This window comes from Chamaea fasciata, unplaced genomic scaffold, assembly GCF_029207755.1.
Source record: "Chamaea fasciata isolate MVZ Bird 193981 ecotype frontalis unplaced genomic scaffold, bChaFas1.0.hap1 SCAF_11, whole genome shotgun sequence".
Taxonomy (NCBI): Eukaryota; Metazoa; Chordata; class Aves; order Passeriformes; family Sylviidae; genus Chamaea; species Chamaea fasciata.
The window spans coordinates 5,123,870-5,145,216 of record NW_027094096.1 but is presented as its reverse complement, the minus strand read 5'-3'; the positions used below and the strand labels follow the sequence as shown (position 1 = coordinate 5,145,216).

The following is a 21,347-nucleotide window of genomic DNA, read 5'->3' as shown; positions in this document are numbered from 1 at the left end:
CGGCTGCACCTCGGTCAAAATGGCGGCGGCCATGTGGCGGCCGCCATGTTGTGCCGTACAGAAACCCCTTCCCCAGCGGTGAGGGGGGCCGGGGTGACCCGGCTCCGCCATCTTGCCGTACGGCAGCGCGGCGGGGCCGGGGCCGGGGCGGGGGCCGGGGCGGGCCCGGCCGGCCGAGGGCGGCGGCGGCGGCCGGAGATGGTGATCTGCTGCGCCGCCGCCAACTGCTCCAACCGGCAGGGCAAGGCGCGCCGCGGCACCGTCTCCTTCCACAGGTAAGGGCGGCCCGCCCGGCCCGCCGCAAGTGCCGGGGCGGGCCGCCCGCGCCCCTGTCCCGCTCCCCCCGCCGGGCCCCCACGGCAGCGGCTGCTCTTTGTTTCCCTCAGGGGAAACCGGCTCGGGGCTCCCGGATCCTCCAGCCCCGGCCGGGCAGCAGGAGCGCCCCTTGCCACGGGGCCCGGGCCCTCCGTGGCCTGTCCCCCCGGTCCGTGCCCCCCGCGGCCCGCCGTCCGCCTCAGCCCTCGCCGCGGATGCTGCCGGCGGTGAGTCCCCGGGGAAGGTCCCTGTCTCGGGAGTCCCACTGCAGACGGGTGAAGTGACTGGTTCCCCTGCTCAGGGGCTTTCTTCCACTCCGGGCATTTCTAAACCTAATTAAATGTTATCAAACACACCCGGTGTAGGCAGCACCCGGGTTACGGAGGCAGCGTGTTGGCCGGGCTGGGTGTTTTGGTGGTGGTCACATCCGCCTTCCTTGTGGACGGGCTGTTCCTCGTGGGGCTGGCAGAATAATGGATCGATTGCTGATGGAAATGGAAACAACACCTTTTAGTCTTGCGCTTTTTGTGAAGTGGAGCTGTTGACGCAGTGAATGAATATCAAATATTTAAGTCCAAAGTGAAATAATTGTTAAGCTGTGAGTGTAATTTAATTCGTAAATGAGCGTAACTTACCAAAACACAACTTTCCCCCAGATCTCCTAAACCCAGCCGTCGCCTTGGTCATCTTAAAAGTCTTTCCAACCTCAGCAGTTCTATAATTCCATGGCTCTGTAATTCTTGAAGCACCAACCTTTCTGATTTCCGAAATGTAGCTTATTTTTCAGCGGGTTTTGTCTTGTTCCTTTTTTAGATTCCCTCTGAAGGATTCAAAGCGCCTAATTCAGTGGCTGAAAGCTGTTCAGAGAGACAACTGGACTCCCACCAAGTATTCCTTCCTTTGCAGCGAGCACTTCACCAAAGACAGTTTTTCCAAGCATCTGGAAGACCGGCACCGGTCGCTGAAGCCCACTGCTGTCCCTACCATCTTCCAGCTGGTGGAGAAGAAGCACGACAAGCTGGATTATGTCAGGAGCCGAAGGAAAATAGCCAGGCAGGTGCCGGTGCGGGATGGGGAGGCCCCGCGGGAAGGAGGCGGTGAGGTAGCGCACAAGGCCCCGTCTCCTGGCCAGGACCTCATGGTGATGCAAGGGACGAAAGAGATGGAGGAGGCCGCTCTGCAAGAGGAAATAGGATTGATGTCCGAGGAGGAAAAGGCCCTCCACAGCCAGCTGGACAGCCCTCGGAGAAGGACGTTAGAGGATCATTTGGGCGCGAAGCCCGGAGCGCAGAAAAAGCCGGAGAGGTCTCCTGTGGAGGACTGTGCCAGGGGCAGCTGGGCGGGGAGCTGGGTGGCAGACAGGAGCGGCGTGTCGGTGGACGACTTCACCCCTCCTGCCTCTGGTGCTTGCAAGTTCATCGGCTCCCTCCACTCGTACAGCTTTTCCTCCAAGCACGCCAGGGAGAGGCCATCTCTCCCCAAAGAGCAGCTAGAAAGGAAAAGGCCAAAGAGAGACGTGGAGCCGAGCTGCAGCAGCCACCTCTTGGGCCACGACAAGGCGGTGGCAGAAGTGTCCCCGACGTCGTCCCTCACGGCCACCCCCCAGAAACCCTCGCAGGGGCTGTCGGCATCCCCGGCAGACCTGACCCCTCGGCCCGCCGCCGAGGCCGTGGTGGGGCGGAAGGGTGACACGGACGCCAACCCCATGTCCATCAACGAGGTGATCATGTCGGCCTCGGGGGCCTGCAAGCTCATCGACTCCCTGCACTCGTACTGCTTCTCCTCCCGGCAGAGCAAGAGCCAGGTGTGCTGCTTGCGGGAGCAGGTGGAGAAGAAGAACGGGGAGCTGAAACTGCTGAGGCAGAGGGTCAGCCGCTCTGACAGCCAAGTCAGGAAGCTGAAGGAGAAGCTGGATGAGATGAAGCGGAACAGTTTCCCTTACTTGAACAGCCTGATATCCCAGGACTGTGGTCAGTATTCCCAGGGGTGCTGTGCTGAGGTGGAATTCCCTGTTTTCTTAGGGGCCGTTTAAGTTGGAGGCTGTAAAGCTGTGATGGGGAAAAGGTATGACAAGGGGACATCCTGGGAAGGAGAAGTAGCAGCTCATGTAAGACCAATGGATACAGTTTAAAGAGTTCGCTCAGTGGGCACACAAGTTAATTCTTACATACATAACCTTTCAAAGATGTTGAATGGGAATTTAGGTTGTGGTGTTGCGGGGCGACTCTCTTGATGAATTTATTTTCTTTCTTTTCTTTTCTTCCTATTTAACTTTTTTGGGACCCAGCGGCTCCTTGTTAGGGTTTTCCTTCTTCCTTTGGCGCGTCTCTGTGATTTTTTTTCTGGTGTCTGGTGTGTTAATGAGCTGTCCTAGCTGCAGGTATCTGGGAAAGCTGTTACTGTCCTCGGTAGCATAAGAAATAGTTTGGATATTGGATTTCATATACTGCACCCAATACTCAGGATACAGGAAATGTAAGTGAGGTGGGACGTATCAAATATGACAATGTCATGATGCACATCGAGGTCACGATTTGTGACAAATGTCTGTGTTTGCTTTGGTCCTTTCCTCCCTTGGAGGGCAGAAGTCTGTAAACGTAATAGAGCACGGAATGATGGAAAATGCTTCTCTCTCAATTCCAAGAATGATGATTAAGCACCTGGAAGCATACGGGAACTCAGTGAGGGATCAGGTCGTGTAAAAAGTTCGTTACCTAGAAGTCAAATTGAACCATAACCCTTCTTACACAAAAAAAAAAGTGTCTTTTAATGTACAGTTTTTGCACAGTGACTCTGGTTGCCAGGTGCATTTCAGGGCAAGAGTTGAGGACCATCTAATGGTGCTGTGTGTGTGGCTGCTGAGAAAACATTGGGTTGCTTTGGGAAAGATTCCTGATGTGGGGCTTGCTTGGAGCAGTCATCACCTGTGGAGGGTTGGATGTCTCCCAGTGGCTAATCCTCACCTTTCCTTGAGGAGAAAAACTTCATGGCTTCTTCTGGAGCTGTTGGGCAGTCAGGAGGGTCGTGCTGGCATAGACAGGCACGTTCTCCAGGCTGTTGCAGCACGACCAACTTCCTCTCTGAAAGAAGATAGTAAACCCTAAAAAAATTCATGAAGGTCACCACCCAGCACTACTTTTCCCATATGTATCTAATTTTTCAAAGTGTGGAAAACTCACACTTTTATTTGGGTAGAGGGGAGAAAAGTTTTCCCCTGGGAAATCAGCATGGTCTTGTTTGTACCTTCTGATCTGTGTTTTTGTGTTGTTTAGGTGTCAAACCAAAGAAAATAACTAAATACAATTTCAGGGTTCCATAGTTATCATTCATATATATATATGTATATGAAATATTTATTTATATATATATTTTTAAATGTGTCTGCCTTTGTTGGAGTACCTTCACTGAGATACTGATTGCAGAAAGAGTATCTTTAAGGATATTTTTCTTTATTCTGATAAGCACTATGATTTTTCTCCTTTTTCCCAAGATTAGTGTGTTTATACATATGTCTTTGAGAAGAAGAAAATTTTATGTTCTTGTATAATATATTCTTAACATATGAGTTCCATGCTCTGTTTTATAAGGGAAAACTTAATTTTTCTAAATGAATTGACCAATTCATTACCCATTTCGCCATCTTTTATCAACAAAACTGGAGATCAGTGTGTGAAAATGAACCATTTTGGCAATTGTAGCTTGGGAAGTTTATATGGAACCCTTTGGCTGGGAACTTTTTGAAAGGGTTTGTTGGTGGCTGACTGGCTTTTTTTCTTTTTTTCTTTCTTTTTTTTTTTTCTTTTATTTAGCTTCATTTTGGTGCTGTTCAGTTTTGGAGTCTTTTTTGTGTGCTCATAGTAATAGCTTATGACAGTGAAAACAGCTGATGAAGTGCAGCCAGCTGCTGCCAGGCAGTGTCTGGTTCATGCTCAGGCACCGAGTTTTACTGTAATACAAAGCTGAGTTAAGAAAGGTTTTTTCATATTCATAAAAGTAGAGTCAGGTAACACATTAGGTTAATAATAGTCTGTGTTAGTAGCTGTGTCTCAGTTGTCCCAGCTCATCTGATGTGTGGTCGAGGTGATGCTTTTAGCTGTGAACCTGAGCCTGCATATTATTTTCTGCTAAAGGCAGTTCCTTGAGTATAAGTGCCTGACTGGGCTGACCGTGCAGGTTCTTACCTGTCTGCGTCCCTCACATTCAGCTGTTTCCACAAAATCCTGAGCACGAAAAACGAACTTTAGGCCCACACCCACTCAGCAGAACTTCATTTCGGTGCTAGTTCTCACATACTTTCCTCCAATGAGACAAATAAATTTCTGCTGGCTGTGTCCAAGCTGGGAAGAGCAGGTTTCTGCAGGAGTGCTGCACAGCACTGCCCAGCAGCCACACCTGAGGCCAGGTGACTCAGCCTGGCCAAGTGGCTCCCAGCTCCAGCTATCACCCTGTGCTTGACTGGTGGTTCCCAACCTGTCTTAGCAAGGGGATCAGCTGGTTTAGGAGAAGCCCCAGGCTGTCTCTGGCACAGCACAGCTGCCACGGTGGCCTTTTCCACCTAAACTTTGAATTTAGGCGTTTTTTTAGGAAAATATTTAGGTAGGAAAATATTTCCTCCTGTTTCATGAGGTCCGTGGACCAAAGGCTGAGCAGTGCTGTTGGATGAGCGTGGTCAGCACGCTGTACCAGGCAGGACAGATACAGATGTAGCTTCTGGAGGATGACAGGATGCACTGGGGGAAATGGGGGAGAGCCAGCAAGCAGCCAGGGATGTGTCCTGGGGAAGGCATGGCTGTTCTAACAGCACTGTGTGACCGTCTTGTTGTGCATGAAGGTCTCACAGCTCTGCTGCATCGGCTGTGCTCACTGAAACAGGAGATCCCAGCAGCTCCTTCCCCAACATCACCTCCTCCTGCCGTGCCCCAGTTTGGTCCCGTTGTAAAACTACATCTCCCAGCAGGCAGCAGGATGAGTGTCTTACCCAAACATGAGCTCACTTCCCTCATAGCCATCTTACCACCCTGCGCAAAGCCCTTTCTGGGGCAGGGGGGGCTGCAGGTAGAGCAAATAGCAAAATACCTGCGAATATGGCTGGGCATGGAGCAAACACAGGTAGGTTTCCATGGGATTCGAGTTTCTGTGTTCATCAGAGAGGTAAAACTCTTAGAATTCAGCTGCTTGGGGGCATGAGGAGCCTCTTCCATGCTGCATGTCTGTTTTCGTGAAGGTCATATTAAAGGCAGGAGAGTTTGCAAAATGTGTTCATGTGAAAAATGGTTAGAACTGTGCTAGGAATCTGCAGGAAATCTGGCTTGGATTTGTCTTCGAATGTCTGTGCAAAGCCAGTGTAGAAATGGGGTCATTTACAGAACTGTTTACATGCAAATGAAGCATAGTTGGCGAACTTTGGGGCAAGCAGAAGGACAGAGCACTTAATGAGGTGGAGTCCGGAGGCCTGGCCTGTGGGGCCTGAAGTGGTGCTGCCCATTCATGTTGCAGAAAATGAATGGCAGCATCCCGTTCCCGACTGGCAATGAGCAGTGGGGCTCTGCATGGTTGGAGGTGCTGTGCTTTCACCTGTCTGAGAAGGACTGGACCAGCAACAGGCTGGTGTTCAGTTCAGCTTGAACATGAAGTGTGTCTAATGGGTCACAGGGATGTGCTGTCAGGGAAATTGCCTCTGCCAGGGCAGATGCTGCTAGCCTGACAGTTGCATGTTAACTTGGAGCTAGATTTTGGAAGAAAACTGCTTATATTCTGAGACAGCAGGTGCTGCTTGTGATTTTTTTGGTGCCTTGTCTGGGATGGGAATGGCCAGGGTAGAAAGCTGGTCCATAGGGTGGGTGTTACAAAGAACAAGGGAGCTATAAAGTAAACTGAGAGTGAGGTAAGGAGCAGGAATATGTGTGCATAGAGGCTGAATCCATGGCAGAAGGTATCTTGAGAGAGGCTGGCTAAGACTTTACTGTGGCCTGAACACTTGAGTGGGGGGTGAATTGTTTTGTGCTCAGCATGGGAGCAAGCCGTGTGCAGGCTCACCAGCTTTGGGACTTGGTTGAGGAAGGTGGCTCTTTGACCTCCCCCTTGGAGAGACAGGCAGTTGGAAGGGAGGAAACAAGACTTTTTGCACTGCTGATGGGGTGTTTTTCAGTGGGATTGTCTTGTTCTTTCTAGGGTTTTTTTTTTACCTAATAGTCTATAGAGTTTGTGCATTAAGCATTTAATTTTGCAGTGAGTCGGCAATGACTCACAACAAAAACCCAGCTTGCAGCTAGGAAGCAATGAAACAGCAAACTGAGGAAAACTCGAGAGAAAGACTGAGCTCAGGTAGCTTGTTTGGTTTGGTTTCTCACAATAGAATATAATTTAAAAAATGTTTTCTCTGTATTTTGTAAAGCAGAATTCTGGCAGTGACTACAGGCACTGAAGCATTACCACCTTGGCACTTGGCTATGAAATTAATTACTGAGTCTATAGCAGGAACATTTGTGACTATAACCACATTCCCAGCTTTTGGAGCAACGATGGGATGATCTGTTCAAGAGCTGATCTGCTGACCCCTGGTAGGATGCATCTTTCTTAGGGGAGAAAGAGTTCCAGGAGTTCTAGGAGCTGGTAGGGTTTGTTGGTAGGGCCTTAAATTAGCTTGGAAAGCGGAAAGGAAAAAAGCCAGGGTCACCTGTGCTGAGCAATGGGCTGGAGTGCCTAAACTTGGGAAGAGTAGCACTGGTGGCATCCCCCAATCAGCTTTGCCAGGTGTTGGCTACAATGTACCACACCAGAAGTATCTCTGCTTTAATACACCCAGCACGGGGGACCAGTGAGGAGGAGCTCAAAGCTTTGGTGCAGTCCAGAGATCTGACATCACTGGCATACGTGAAACCTGGTGGGAGTTTTCCCTGTGGCTGGAGTGCCCTGATGGACAATTCCAGGCTCCTCAGGAGGGGCAGGCAGGGCAGGAGAGCAGAGGGGTGGCACTGTATGTAATAGAGGGGTTGGAGTGTCTGAAGCTCACAATTGGCAATGGCACAGTTGAGAGACTTTTTTATAAGAATCAAGCGCGAACATAATGTGAATTACACAGTGGGAGTGTATTCTGGACCTCCCAGCCAGGATGATGACACTGACAAATTATTCCTTGAGGAGCTAAGGCATGATTCCAAGTCAACTGCCCCAGGGGACTTCAACCTGCCAGAAATTACCTGGAAGCATCCCACAGCTGGTACAACCCAGGCCAGAAGGTGCCTAAAAACACCTGCATGGAACAGGTCCTCAGGGGGCTGACTTGGAAAGATGGTCTTGATCTCCTGCTTGTCAACAGAGAGGATCTCATGAGCAAAGTGAACACTGGGGCCAACTTGGCCACAGTGACCATGGAGCCATTGAGTTTAAAATCTCTGGTGACAGGAGGAAAAGTGGCAGAAAAGCCTCATCTCTGGCCATGAGGAGAGCAGACCTCAGGCTGCTCAGGGAATTATTGAGTAAGGTCCCCTGGGAAATGTTTTTGCAGGTGCTGGGGTCTATCAGTCCTGGTCACTTTTAAACATCATCTCCTAAGGGCACAGGAACAGCAATTCCTAAATGTCAGAAGTCAAGCAGGTGAGGCAGAAGGCTGACTTGGCTGACCAGGGATTTTTCTTGGAAATCAGATGGAAAAGGAAGGTGTGTGCCCAGTGGAAGCAAGGTCAGGTGACTTGGGAAGAACACAGATATGCTGCTCCCCACTGTTGGGAGAAAATCATACAGGCAAAGCTCAGTTGGAGTTGAAACTGCCAGAACTGTGGAGAAAATAAAAATGTTTTTTTCAAATACATAAATGGCAAAAAGTAGTTAAGAAATAACATTGGCCCATTCCAGGATGAGGATGGTCACCTCACAAACAGGGACAGGGACAAGGCAAAGGTGTTTAATGCTCTCTTTGCCTCAGTCTTCAAATGGATGATGGATCTCAGTGCCGTGAGCTGGAAGACCATGACTATGAGAATGGTCAACTCCTAGTTGACCTAGAAGTTGTGCAGGATCTGCTGCTCCAGCTGGATCTCTACAAATCTGTGGAGCCTGATGAGATTAATCCAAGAAGCTTCAAGGGGCTGCTGATGTCATTAGAATGCCTCTCTCAATGATTGATTTTTGAGCAGCCTTGGGAATTGGTTGAGTGGAAGCTGGCAAGTGTTATCCTGATTTTTAAGAAGGAGAACTCCAGAGACAACAGACCTGTCAGTCCCAATTCAGTGCCTGGTAAAATAATGGAAAAGATTATTCTGAGAAGTATTGAAAAACACCTAGAGGGCAATGGAGGCATCAGTCACAGCCAGCACAGCTTCCTGAGAGCAAAGTCCTGCTTGTTGAACCTGATTTCCTTCTGTGACAGGGTAACCTGCCTGGTTGATCCGGGAAAGCTGGGAGGTGGAATCTTTTTTGGACTTCAGCAAAGCTTTTGGTACTGTCTTTGACAGGGTCTCTGACAGGATCCTTCTGGACAAAATATCCAACCCATAGCTGGATAACTGTGTTACACCATGGGTGAGGAGCTGGCTCATGGGTCAGGCTCAGCGGTGACGGTGACTGAGGTGACACCAGGCGCGGTGGTGGGGTTCCACAGGTCTCCATCCTCAGCCCTATTCTGTTCAACATCCTTGTTAACAACTTGGACACAGGACTTGAAAGAATGCTAAATGAGTTCACAGCCATCACCAAACTGGGAGGAGCTGTCACCTCCCTCAAGGGCAGAGAGACCTTAACAAATTGGATATAAACAGTCACCAGCTGTGTGGGGTTTAACAAGGGCCAGTGCTGGATTCTGCACCTAGGACAGGGCAACCCTAGCTGTGTGTATGGACTGGGTTAGGGTTAGGGCTGGAGACCAGCTGTGGGAAGGGTCCTGGAGGTCCTGGTCCATGGCAAGTTCAGTAGGAGTCAGGAGTCTCCTGGTAGCCAGGAGGGACATCCTGGTCCTGGGGGGCATCAGGCCCAGCATTACCCAGCGAGGGGATTGTCCTGCTGTGCCCTGGGGCATCTTCACCTCGAGGCCTGGGGGTAAAAAAGTGTAAAAAAGACAGTAAGGTATTGGAGAGTATCCAAAGGAGGCCACAAAGCTGGGGAAGAGTCTGGAGAGGCCTTGCAAGGAGTGCCTGAGGGCACTTGGTTTGTTCAAGCTGAAGAGGAGGAGACTGAGGTCAGACCTGACTGTGCTCTTAACATCCTCCCACAGGGAAGTGGAGGGGCAAGTACTGACCTCTTCACATCAGTGCCGGGAATGTTTTACTGGTTTGCTGGGGAGAGCATCAGCAAAGTGCCTGAAGGGCTGCAACTCTCAGGGCAGAGCAGCAGAGAATAAAGCCACCTTCTGTACTTAAATATGGACAGAATATGCTGAGCGAGGCTGCTCCTTAATTACCAGAACCTTGATGGTGATGATGATGATTTAATCCCAGTGAACACTTATGCTGAAGGAAGAACTTCAGGGAACTGCCCAGTTGATGCTGCAGACCCCACACTTTGAAGATTCAGGGATTTTGTTTGGGGATTTGTTTGTTTTGGTTTGGTTTTTTTTGTGTGTGTGTGTTTGTTGGGGGGGGTTGTTTGTTTGGTGGGTGGGGTTTTTTTTTGTTTTTGAGGGCTTTTTGTTGTTGTGTTTGTTTGTTGGTTTTTTTTTTCTCATGCTTTCTGTGGGCAGTGTTCCCCAGCTCAAGGAAATAGGTTAGCTGCCTTGTTAGCAACCAGCTGGCCACTCACTTTACTGATAAAGCTGTGTTGGAATTTGTGCCAGCATAGCTTTCTGTGCCAGGGATCCCACTTGAGAGCCACGCCAGCTGTGTAGACATGGCCCGAGGGGGCTGTTCGGCTGCTCTGTCTGGTTTGTCTCAAGGCAGGGAGAACTCTGCATCTCCTGTTGCAAAGCCTGGACAGCCAGTTCCAGGCTGATTGTGTTACAATGCAGGGTGGGATTTGACTTGTAAACTCTCTGGGAATGGCAAAGATGTAGGAACATTGTGTCTGTGAGTTTGGAGGGGTGGAGCGGGGTCAGGTGGTGAAATAGAACTGACCTGTGTGCTCAGGGCCTGGACACGGTGGTTGTGGCCTGAGTGACTGCCTGAGGGAAGGAGATCAAGGTGATCAGGTTGCTTATGGGTGTGTGGCTTTGTCTCCCAAACTGTTACAACTCATGAGTGTCATGACTGATTTCAGTGAGATTTTGTAGAACCACGGGATGGTTTGGGTTGAAGGTACCTCAAAGCTCATCTTGTTCCAACCCTCTGCCATGAGCAGGGACACCTTCCACTACACCAGGTGGTAGAGGAAAGGGGTCTGGGAGTTACTGGATCCCTAATGGCTTCCAGAAAGTGTAGGGGAAAGTGACTCCAGGAATGTCCTTGTTAAGCAAGAGGATGCAGAGAGAACTTCCCTGTTAGTAGGTAGAGGAGGAACTGTGCACATGAATGCAACAGAATCAGGATTAAGACGACCCCCTCTGAGTGTGAAGCTTTAAGCATGCAGAAGGGTGACCAGGATCTCTTGCACTGTAAATTCTCAATGTCATTTGTATTCTTGATATCATCATACACTTACCTTTTAAGCCACATTAGTGGTTTTTTTGTAAAAATGATGTGCCAAGAGTTTAGACCTTTAAAAAGGGATGTACAGGCTCCTTCATCAGTGTCAAAGGACTTTCTCTTGACAGTGACTGTATCTATAAACCTGAAATTTGAAACAAAGCAGCTCAGCTAAGAACTTCTTGTTGCTACAGTAGTCTTTCACTTACCTGCCCCAACCATGACATAAAAAAAACCAAATTGCTTTTCAAATGGCTGCTTTTTTTTGGGGATGGATTAAATCAGACTCTCTCCTGTCTGCTTCCCATCTTGCTTTTCCACTCTCCCAGCCCAGCCTTCCAGCCAGGAAGGAAAAAAGTCTTAGTCCACCAGTCAAAGACCAACACTGAAGGTAAGAAGAGCACTGCATGGGATGGGATTAGGATGTCTGTACTTACCTGCACTTCACTCAGTCTCTGGTCCTTATTCACTTCTGCTCTCAACTTTTCCAAGCCACATGAGAACTAAAGAACTCTTCAGCTTTGCTGCCATGTAGGTAGTTTAGAAAAGTAATAATGATCACTTGGCTGTGTTGTTTGCCCAAGTGCCGAGACTTCAGGATGTACAGTTACATCTTCACTTTTCAGCTGGCTGGAATTCCAGCTCTTTGGGAGTGAGACCAGCTCTCCAGGTCAGGCACCTCCAGCCAGGCTGGACACTGCACAGCAAAGCAGTGGGGTCATGCTGGAGGTGCTGGAAAAATGATCACCTGGCTTCTCTTGGTTTATAATCAAGTCTAAAGAGTGGGAATGGCTAAAGCCATTCCTTTCATCTGTTGTTTTGATGCTTTTCCTGAAATGCAAGCAGAAGAAAAGGAAGTGCCCTATGAAAGCACTGTGGTGACAGATGCTCCTGGGATGCTGACCCAGGAGAGGGCAGCAGCAGTCCAGGCTGCAGGCTCCTGCAGCTTTTGCAAAGCTTTGCTTTTCACTTCCATCGTGGGAGATGAGCCTGCAAAAAGCTTGGAAAGAAATGCAGCAGAGTGGAAGGCAAATATCAGCTGGAGGGAGGAGCACTATGCTCCTCCCCCAGAGAACTCTGTGCTCTCCTCATGGAATTGGAAAGGTGGGCACAGGGAAATTCTGTCCAGTACACTGACATTGCTGTACAGGTTGTGGGAATCCCTCTCCAAGTCCTGGGCAAGCTGCTGGGAACTTCACAGTCTGACAGGATGTTCTACAGATGCTGGCTCTGATGCTGTAGAGCTTTATCACCAATTTCCTAGTGAGCTCTCATGTTTACTCACGTTGCTTCCCTTGCAAAACACTTCAGGATAAAGCAAAGCAAGTAGCAGCACTTTGCTGACACGGGCTGGCTTTTCAAACCTGCTGTCTGTGGGAGAATGAGTACCACAAGTGGTCTCTTTTACCCAGGAACGCTGCTGTTCCTTCTCCTTCGGCATTTCAGGTGCGGACTGTCCTTCCTCCTTGCTCAGTCTTTTAGCCTGACATTCATGAAGAGCACAGCAAAACTCAGACTGGTCAAGCAAATTTTGGCCACAGCCTTACTCTTTTAGGTTGTGATTTCTCCCTGCAGTTTCAGAGCAGCCAGACAGGCAGCTTGTTCTTGTATTCTTGATCTCACTAGGTGTGGAAAACACCCCCCTGGAACACCCACCTTGCCAGTATGAAATATTTATCCCATGAGGGGGAGGATGACATGCTTTAAGCTTACTTCAGTCATATTTGTCTGCATAACAATCTACTGAGAGTAGCAGGCACCCCGTTTGTGTGGGAATCCATCTTTCCCAACTTCCCATAGGTGACGTTTCGCTTTCCCTGCTCACACCTTAGTAATGGATCTGCTCTGCTCTTCACGTGGCTTTAAATTGTCTATCTCCATTTTCCTGATGTATTTTTTTTCAGGTCACAACCTCTGAAAGTAAAATGCAAAGCTGTTCATCAAAACTCTCCTACAGCACCAAGCCTGACAGAGTTCAAGAAGCATTTGGACAATGCTCCCAGGCACATGGTGTGACTCTTTGGGAGGGTCCTGCCAGGGCCAGGAGTTGGACTTGATGATCCTTGTGGGTTCCTTCCAGCTCAGCTTATGCTGTGGTTCTGTAAAATGATCTGTTAAAGAAGTTTTAACTTTCTGAAACAGACCTTGCTGCTTTTTCATAACTGCAGTGACAAAGGGAAGTATCTTTCTCTTCCAATTACTCTTTACCTTACAGGCACTCAAGTCTTTAAAAAATGTTAGTCTTAGTCCAGAACCTTAGTAGAACAGCTTCTGAATGATCCTTCCTTGTCTCTTTGTATGAGTTCAGGCTATTGTTAACATCTTAAAAAATATTATAGCCAAACTTTGATCTTGAGTATGTACACAGCCTGGTTTTCTTTTGAAATGAGGACTCATTTCCTTGGCCTCTGAAGCAAACAGGAACAGTATGTACTCAGTGCTTGAGAAAGATTAGCCCAGAGCATTAGAGGTTTCATTATCATTTAATGTTTATTTTTTATGCTGCTGTTTCAGTCATCTTCCCTGCATGTAGATGGGAGGGGGCTTTTCTTTCAGATCAAGCTACAGAGAGGAGTCAGAAATGGATCACCTGCAAGAGTCCTCTGTGTATAGCTAAGAGCTGGTTTGGAAACAGACCCACTTTCCATGACTGTTCATTGTTCCCATCTCCCACCTTGGAGCTGGCACTGCTCTGAAGAGAAGCATTGCTGTGGTGTTGAGCCATTGCTGAGGTGTTTTGTGTTCACCTCCAGCCAGCTGGAGGCAGCTCACAGCAACCTGCAGAGCACAGATCCCTGAGTTTTCTTTCTTCCTTTTGCTGCACAGAGACTCCCCAGCTGAACCCTGTGATGGAACCCCTGTCCTGGATGCTGGGCACCTGGCTCTCGGACCCGCCAGGAGACGGCACCTTCCCTACAATGAAGCCCTTCCAGTACCTGGAGGAAGTGCACATCTCTCACGTGGGGCAGCCCATGCTCAACTTCTCGTAAGTCCAGGGCTCTGTCTGTGTTGGTGGCAGTTGTTGGATTGCAGCAGGCATGGCTCCAGGGGGGTTTGTTAGTTGGGTTTCTTTTCCATTGGCAAAGTACACAAATTCTCACCTACCAAACAGGATGATGATGTGGTTTGTGGCTGTGTTGTGTGACTTTGATTTTTCTTGAAAACTTGTGATTAATTGGCATTCTTTGTGAAATTCCCACTTAGAATAAATGAAGGAGCTATGGCATGGCTATCAAGTTTGTCCATCTTAAGCTGTGGTCCTCAGTTTTCACCACTGTTAAAACCTGAGAAAAATGAGTTCTTATCAAACCATATGAGATAGGAGGCAGGTAGCTTAACTACTTGCTTTGGCTGCAAGTGGTTCTAAGAGAAATCAAAAGAAATCCAAAGGGAGGGAAGTGACAAGCTCAGTACTGCTCCACTGTTCTTTTGGGAAGGGTGAGTTGTTGCAAAGTGTGTTGCTTTGAAAACCAAGAAAAGAAGAATTACAAGATGGAAGTGCTGTGTGAGAGATGCCCTGTGTTCCTGGAGTGTGATGGAGCTGCCAGCTCAGCCTGTTGCTGCTTCACTCCGATTTCCAAATGAAACAAAGCTCTGACAGTCTTGCTCTGGCTGCACCTCCCTCCCCAGCTTGTGAACAGTTGCTTATTTGAGTCACCTTTTTTTTTATCTCTCCTTTTCTTTGTGCCAAGGAGTTCCACAGCTGTAAACTGTTGCGCATTAGGAAGCACCAGGAAAATAGGCAGCAGTCTTGGAGGGCAGACACCCTGTGCTTTCCTGGCTCCTGGAGCAGTGGCTCTTAACAGACAGTCCCTGTACCCCTTAAATGCTCCAAGCACTGAAGGCTGCCTGATTTAAGTTTGTTTCTCCTTTGATAAATATAATCACTCATGTTGTGGGTGACCAAACCTACAGTTCTTAAGGCCTCCTGAAGAATAAATAAGAGTCTGAGCTGAACTCTTTATCTTTTTGAAGGGGGTGATGGAAGAAATACGTCTCCTCTGTTGCTTTCTACAGCAAGGAATATACAGAGAAAACAACTTTGCCAGGTGTAAAAGCTAAATAAAGATGATACAGCAATTCCAGATATTTATTTGAGAAAAGGAAGTTTTTGAGGCACATGTGGCTTCAGCATCTGGGAAACATCTGAGTTCCTGAGGGGTGTCTGGGGTAGTTCTTAGAAAGACCCAGGGGCTGTGGAAAATCTAAAGCTTGAACTTAAAGACTTAACTCCAGCTTTAAGAAACAGCTGTCCCTCTGTAAAGTAACTGTATTTTTCCAGGTTTACATCTCTCAACTGTGAAGTGTTGTCAGTCTTTTACTCTTCAAAAAGTACTGCAGGCACTCCTGTGGTTAAATAAGAGGAGACCAGGCCAAAAAATGTCTTTTGAATACAAAGAGCATCAGCTCTTGTGCTCTGATTTCCCCTCAGGTTCAACGCCTTCCATCCTGATACCAGGAAGCCCATGCACCGGGAATGTGGGTTCATCCGCCTCAAACCTGACACCAATAAGGTGGCCTTCATCAGTGCCCAGAACACAGGTACACACCTGGTACCCCCACTGGGGAAAAGAAGAGGTCCTCATCCTGCTGGGACACTTCATCGCTTTTTCAGAAAGTTCTTGCACCTCTCACAGTTTAATTAATTTTGTTTAATTAATTTTCCCTGTGGGAATCGCTGCTCTTTGGCACTGGACCCCCGGTGGTTCCTAAACTAAGAGAACCTCCCAGTGTGTGGAAGTATCACCTTGGTACTTCTTACCTTATGGGGACTGAATGAGAGAAAACCACATCTCAGTTATTATAAGTGAAAGTGTTGAAGCCCAGTTGATGCTTAAATTTGCATCTAAAATGACAGGTGCTGAAGGGAAGAGTGCCAGTTGTGCTGTGATACTCATCCCACACGGTGTGAGTAAGTCTGGCTGGCTTTTTGTGAGCAGCATTCTGTGTCTGAGGTTGTGTGGATCTGCAGTCACTTCCAGGGATGGGGCAGCCACAGCTTCTCTGGGCAACCTGTACTAGGGCCTCACCACCTTCACAGGGAAGAATTTCTTCCTAATACCTAACCTAAATTTCTCTTCTTACACATTAAAAACTTTTTCCTTGTCCTATCCTTATCAAAGTGTGTTAAAAGTCCCTCTTTTTTATAAGCCCCCTTTTAAGTACTGAAAGGCCAAAATAATAATTGTGACATGCTTAAATAGCCTTTGTAGCCTTATAACGTGTATGCCCTTGCTTTTCCCTAGGTCTGGTGGAGGTGGAGGAAGGGGAGGTGAATGGACAAGAGCTGTCTATAGCTTCTCACTCCATAGCCAGGATCTCCTTTGCCAAGAAGCCCCATGTAGAGCAGGTGAGTGCACACAGAGTGAGCCATTCCCATAGCATTGCTTGCCCCAGAAGGAGTCTAGCTGAGAGGATATGTTATTTAGCCTGCTTTAATTACAGAATGCCATCAGGAGTTCTTGGAAGTACTGCATGCCATCCTGGCTTATTCTTTCTGTAAGAGCCTTCAGAAGAGATTTTGTACATTACAAGACCCAGAGGGATCATTATGATAAAAACTGACGGGTTGGATCAGACCAGCTAACACAGAATCCTGTCTCCCCAATGGCCAGTAGCAGATCCTTAGGGAAGATAATACGAAAGTCTTGGCTAAATGCTCTTTTATGGCAGTGGGAGTAGTTAGTAACACTAGTTTTCTGGATTGATTGCAGTATGAGGATGCACATTTAAGGTATGGTCAGTATTGGGCCTCATGAGGATATTTCGGGAACACGTGCAGATCTTGCCCTCTTGCTTTTCAGAGCATTCAGACCTTGCTCTGGGCTCTTTTCCCATCTGTGGCTGCAGGGTAGGGCTGGTACTTGCTGTCAGCTCCACCTTTGGTTGGCTGGTTTTGGGGGTTTGATTTTTTGGGGTGTGTAGTGGGGGTTTGTTGATACAGCTGGTAGGGGTACAGCCAGCTGTGAGTACACTGGCACTGCTGGAGTCAGTGTGGCATCCTGAGGTCACCTCTGGAAGTGTCACTGTCACATCTGAAGCTGTCGTGGCTGAGCAGCAGCTGAGAGACAGCGAGGCTGAACGGGCTCTCACAGCCTGGTTTTTGTGTGCTATAAAACTGACCCTTAGATAACACAGAGCACAGGTTTGTGCATATGTAGACAAAAATTTTATTTGCCTACACAGGTAGTGCCCTAACCTTGGAAAGTCCCAACTCCCCTGCCTTTGGATGCATGTTTTCAGTTGCTGGGTAGCAGAAGTAAAGCCATTAGATACTGCGGATGTCAGCAGGGAAGCTGAACTCTTAGCTGCCAACGTTTAAATAAAAGGGACTGTCTTCTTTGAGTCACTGCCTGAACTGTGGGCAGATAGACTAGCAGGAGGAGAGGGAAAAGCACAGAAAGCCAGCAGATGTCTTCCTAGTTGAGGGCTCCAAGGCTTGCTTTGGCTGGAAGAAGGAAGCTCTCAGGCTGTAGGTCCATGCTCATCTGGCACCTGTGGGAAGCTCAAGCCCAGGGACTGGTCCTAGTGAGTATCTGGGAGGCCCTTGCTGGTGAAGGAGGATGTGGAATGAGAGGGGCTGTCAGGAAACCAACTCCCAGAGCCTTTTCTCCTTCACCAAGAATGGCTTAAATTGCCTGTGGAAGCAAAGAGGCCACAGGTTTGTGAGGACACGTGTGCTGCTGCTGTGGTTGCTCATTTTGAGAAAACTTCATATTGTTGCATTCCTGGTCAAAAGTGATTCAGGGTGGCTGTGGCTTGGCTGAGCTGTCACTGAGGCAAGAGGGCACATTTCCTGCACCAGGCTGTGTCATGAATGGTTTAGGTTGCTTGAAGAATCACCTTTAAAGGTGTTATCAATGCAGATTTAATACAAATTTGTGAAAGCACAGCTTAACAAAATTTGATGGCAAGGTTCCCTGTTACTGCTCATGGATGAGGAGGGGCAAGGACTCCTTTCTTGGATGCAGGGGGAATATAGAAACTGAAGATGAGGAAAAGGCAGAGGTACTTAACACCTTCTTTGGCTCAGTTTTCTACAGAAAGACAGGCCATCCTCAGGACAACTGGCCTCCAGAGTGGATAGACAGGGACAGGGAACAGAACAGTCGCCCTGGAATCCAGGAGGAAGCAATCAGAGACCTGCTGAGACACTTAGATGCTCACAGGTGTATGGGTTTGGATGGGATCCATCCCAGGAAGATGAGGGAGCTGGTGGATGAGCTCACCAGGCTGCTCTCCATCATTTCTCATCAGTCCTGGCTCACCAGGGAGGTCCCAGAGGACTGAGGGTGCCAATGTGACCCTATCCACAAGAAGGGCTGTAAAGAGGCTCTGGGGAACTCGAGGCCTGTCAGCCTGACCTGGGTGCCCAGCAAGGTTGGGAACAGATGATCCTGAGTGCCATCACGCAGCACCTACAGGATAGCCAGGGGCTCAGACCCAGCCAGTGTGGGTTGAGGAGGGGCAGGTCCTGCCTGACCAGCCTAATCTCCTTTTGCGACCAGATGACCCACCTGGTGGATGCAGGGAAGGCTGTGAATGTGTCTGCCTGGACAGCAAATCCTGTGACACCGTGTCCCGCAGCATCCTCCTGGAAAAGCTGCAGCCCACAGCTTGGACAGGAACACTCTTTGCTGGGTTAGGAGCTGGCTGGAAGCTGGGCCCAGAGAGTGCTGGGCATGGTGCTGCATCCAGTTGGTGTCCATCCCTGGTGGTGTCCCCCAGGGATGTGTGTTGGACCCAGTCCTGTTAATATCTTCATGGATGTTCTGGACAAGGGGATTGAGTGCACCATCAGCAAATTTGCAGATGACACAAGCTGGGACTGTCAGTCTGTTGGAGGGTATTAGGGCTCTGCAGAGAGACCAGGACAGGCTGGATAGGTGGGCTGAGTCCAACAACATGAGGTTTGACAGGTCTGAGTGCTGGGTCCTGCACTTTGGGCACAACAACCCCCTGCAGTGCTACAGGCTGGGGACAGAGTGGCTGGACAGTGCCCAGAAGGAAAGGGACCTGGGGGTTCTGGTCAGCAGCAGCTGAAGATGAGCCAGCAGTGTGCCCAGGTGGCCAGGAAGGCCAAGGGCACCTGCCCTGGATCAGGAATGGTGTGGGCAGCAGGAGCAGGGTGGTCATTCTTCCCCTGTGCTTGGCACTGATGAGGCCACACCTTGAGTGCTGTGTCCTGTTCTGGGTGTCTCAGTTTAGGAAGGACATTGAGATGCTCAGACACGTCCAGAGAAGGACAACAAGGCTGGTGAAGGGTCTGGAACACAAGTCCTGTGAGAGGCAGCTGAGGGACTGGGGGTGTTTAGCCTGGAGAAAAGAAAGCTGAGGGGAGACCTCATCACACTCTGCAACTACCTGAAAGGAGGGTGTAGTCAGGTGGGGGTTGGTCTCTTCTCCCAGGCAGCCAGTGACAGGACAAGAGGACACAGTCTTGAGCTGCACCAGGGGAAGTTCCAGCTGGGCATTAGGAAAAAATTCTTCAGAGAAAGCGTGATTAGGCACTGGAATGGGCTACCCAGGGAGGTGGTGGAGTCACCATTCCTGGAGGTGTTTGAGAAAAGCCTGGATGTGGCCCTCAGTGCCATGATTTAGTTAATAAGATGGTATTAGGTCATAGGCTGGACTTGATGGTCTCAAAGGTCTTTTCCAACATGGTTAATTCTGTGATTCTGTGAACCTGCCTTGTTTCATGGGTAATGGGCTTGGAGCTGGTCTTGTGGAGAGGGCTGCTTTCTTCAGGAGAGAAAACTCCTTGGTCATTTGCTTGCTGTAGTGATCCTTCCTTGGTGGTGCACTGACAGCAGGCATGTGGATGGCAAAGGGAAGAAAGCTCAGGGAAGGGGTTCAGCTTGTGGATGCTCATTGCTTGATTTCCTTCTTCCTTTTCCTCCCCTCGGTTCAGATTACCAGGAAATTCAGGCTCAATTCTGATGGGAAACTCGAACAAACTGTCTCAATGGCAACCACTACGCAGCCCATGACTCAGCACTTACACATTACGTACAAGAAGGTGACACCCTGACACCAGGAGTGCCAGGTCTCCTCGCTGAGGGCAGGGAGCAAGGACATCATGCACCAAGAACTGCAGCAGCTCAGGAGCAGGGCATGGCAGACCCTGCAGCCTGCGCTCGTCCTGTCGAGAATGTTACTCAGATGTTTCTGTAATGGTATATAAAAAAAAAATAAATAAAAAGCTTTTATTTTTATGACTGTGTCTTTGGTGTGACTGCAGGGTGGTGTGTGCTGCCTGCTGCTGGCAGTGCTCGCGGAGGGGCTTTGTGCTGCCTGTTCTTTAGTAGGTGTTGGGTTGGAGATCCAACCTCCAAAACAGCTGGGATAACTCTGGGGAAGCTGCGGGTTCTGGAATGGATTTGCACTGCAAGGGAAGACCCTGAGAACTCCAGAGCCTGTCCAATAAAACTTGGCTTAAATATCAAGAGGGAGCACCTACATCTTGCTCTGGGACAGAGGAAACTGTCACAGGCCCTGATCCCAGTGGTGCTGTCCAGCAGTTTGAAGGGTATTGCTGCAGTGGGGAGGTCAGGGCCAGACTTCAGTGCAAAGTATCACAAGATTCGGGGCAACAGCTGAGAGCCAACAAGCAATAGAAACTGCTAACAATGCGGCTCAATCTCAGCAATTTCCAGCTCTGGAGTCAGGATGCAGCCTTTGACCTTTGTGAAATCTCATTGAGTCCCTCAGCAATGAGGGAGGCAAAGGACTTAGATCACGGCTGGCCTACAGCAGAGGCTGTTCAGCAGCGGCTTGGACCAGCTGACCTCAGGATGTCCCTGCCAGCCCCAGCCACTCTGGGAGTGTAACAGTGGCATACCCCCAGCCCCAGCAGGGGCTTGCTCTCAACGGTGCTGTCCAACAGTTTGAAGGGAGTTGCTGCAGTGGGGGGGTCAGAGCCCCCAAGATCTCTCAGCAGATTCCTAAGGGAGCAGTGTCTGCTCTTCCTGAGGGTGAGGACAGAGACTGAGATGGAGATTGTGGGCAGACCCTCCTCTCCTGATCCCACAACAGCTCTGCGGTCCTGGAGAGTCTCTCTGGGCTGGAGGAGGCAGCCCTGGCTCAGCCACCAGCTGAAGGGCACTGTCTGTGGGAGAAGTGCCCCAGCCAGGATAGACCTATTCAGGGGGGTCTTCTCTGAAGAAGCCCAGAGCCCTTCCCCATTCTGGGGCATCACCAGGAGCTGTGTGGTGGCTGACAGGTGTGTCCCAAAGAGTGCCAGACCCTCGCTGCCACCCTGCTCCACACCCTTCCATGACCCAGGTAGCTGCAGAATTCCTGGCATTGTGGCTGAGCTTCTGCCCACCCCTCCCTGCTGCCTTGGCAGACCTTTTTTCCTAGGACTAGACCTCAAACTTCGGCATCAAGGGTGTTGGGGGGGGCTGTGTCTGCCCCAGCCAGAGCAGCTGAGGCCTCTCAGGGTGACCACAGCCTCACGGTGCCTCCTGCCCTGGGGACAGA

General features: G+C 49.4%; 1 protein-coding gene across 3 annotated transcripts; it reads left to right on the top strand.

The window, feature by feature from the left end:
- Positions 1–127: 127 nt before the first annotated feature.
- On the top strand, positions 128–20,080 carry THAP4 (THAP domain containing 4). Of its 3 annotated transcripts, XM_066194073.1 has the most exons (7): positions 128–275; positions 387–542; positions 1,129–2,285; positions 13,692–13,851; positions 15,298–15,407; positions 16,112–16,215; positions 19,777–20,080. In XM_066194073.1, the coding sequence occupies exons 1-7, from the start codon at positions 199–201 to the stop codon at positions 19,894–19,896; spliced, it is 1,884 nt and encodes a 627-aa protein (XP_066050170.1). In that variant the 5' UTR covers positions 128–198; the 3' UTR covers positions 19,897–20,080. The 3 variants fall into 3 exon arrangements, with proteins under 3 accessions (XP_066050170.1, XP_066050171.1, XP_066050172.1); XM_066194074.1 differs by lacking the exon at positions 387–542 and having other exon boundaries at positions 130–275; XM_066194075.1 differs by lacking the exons at positions 128–275; positions 387–542; positions 1,129–2,285 and adding an exon at positions 5,320–5,424.
- The last annotated feature ends 1,267 nt before the right edge of the window (positions 20,081–21,347 follow it).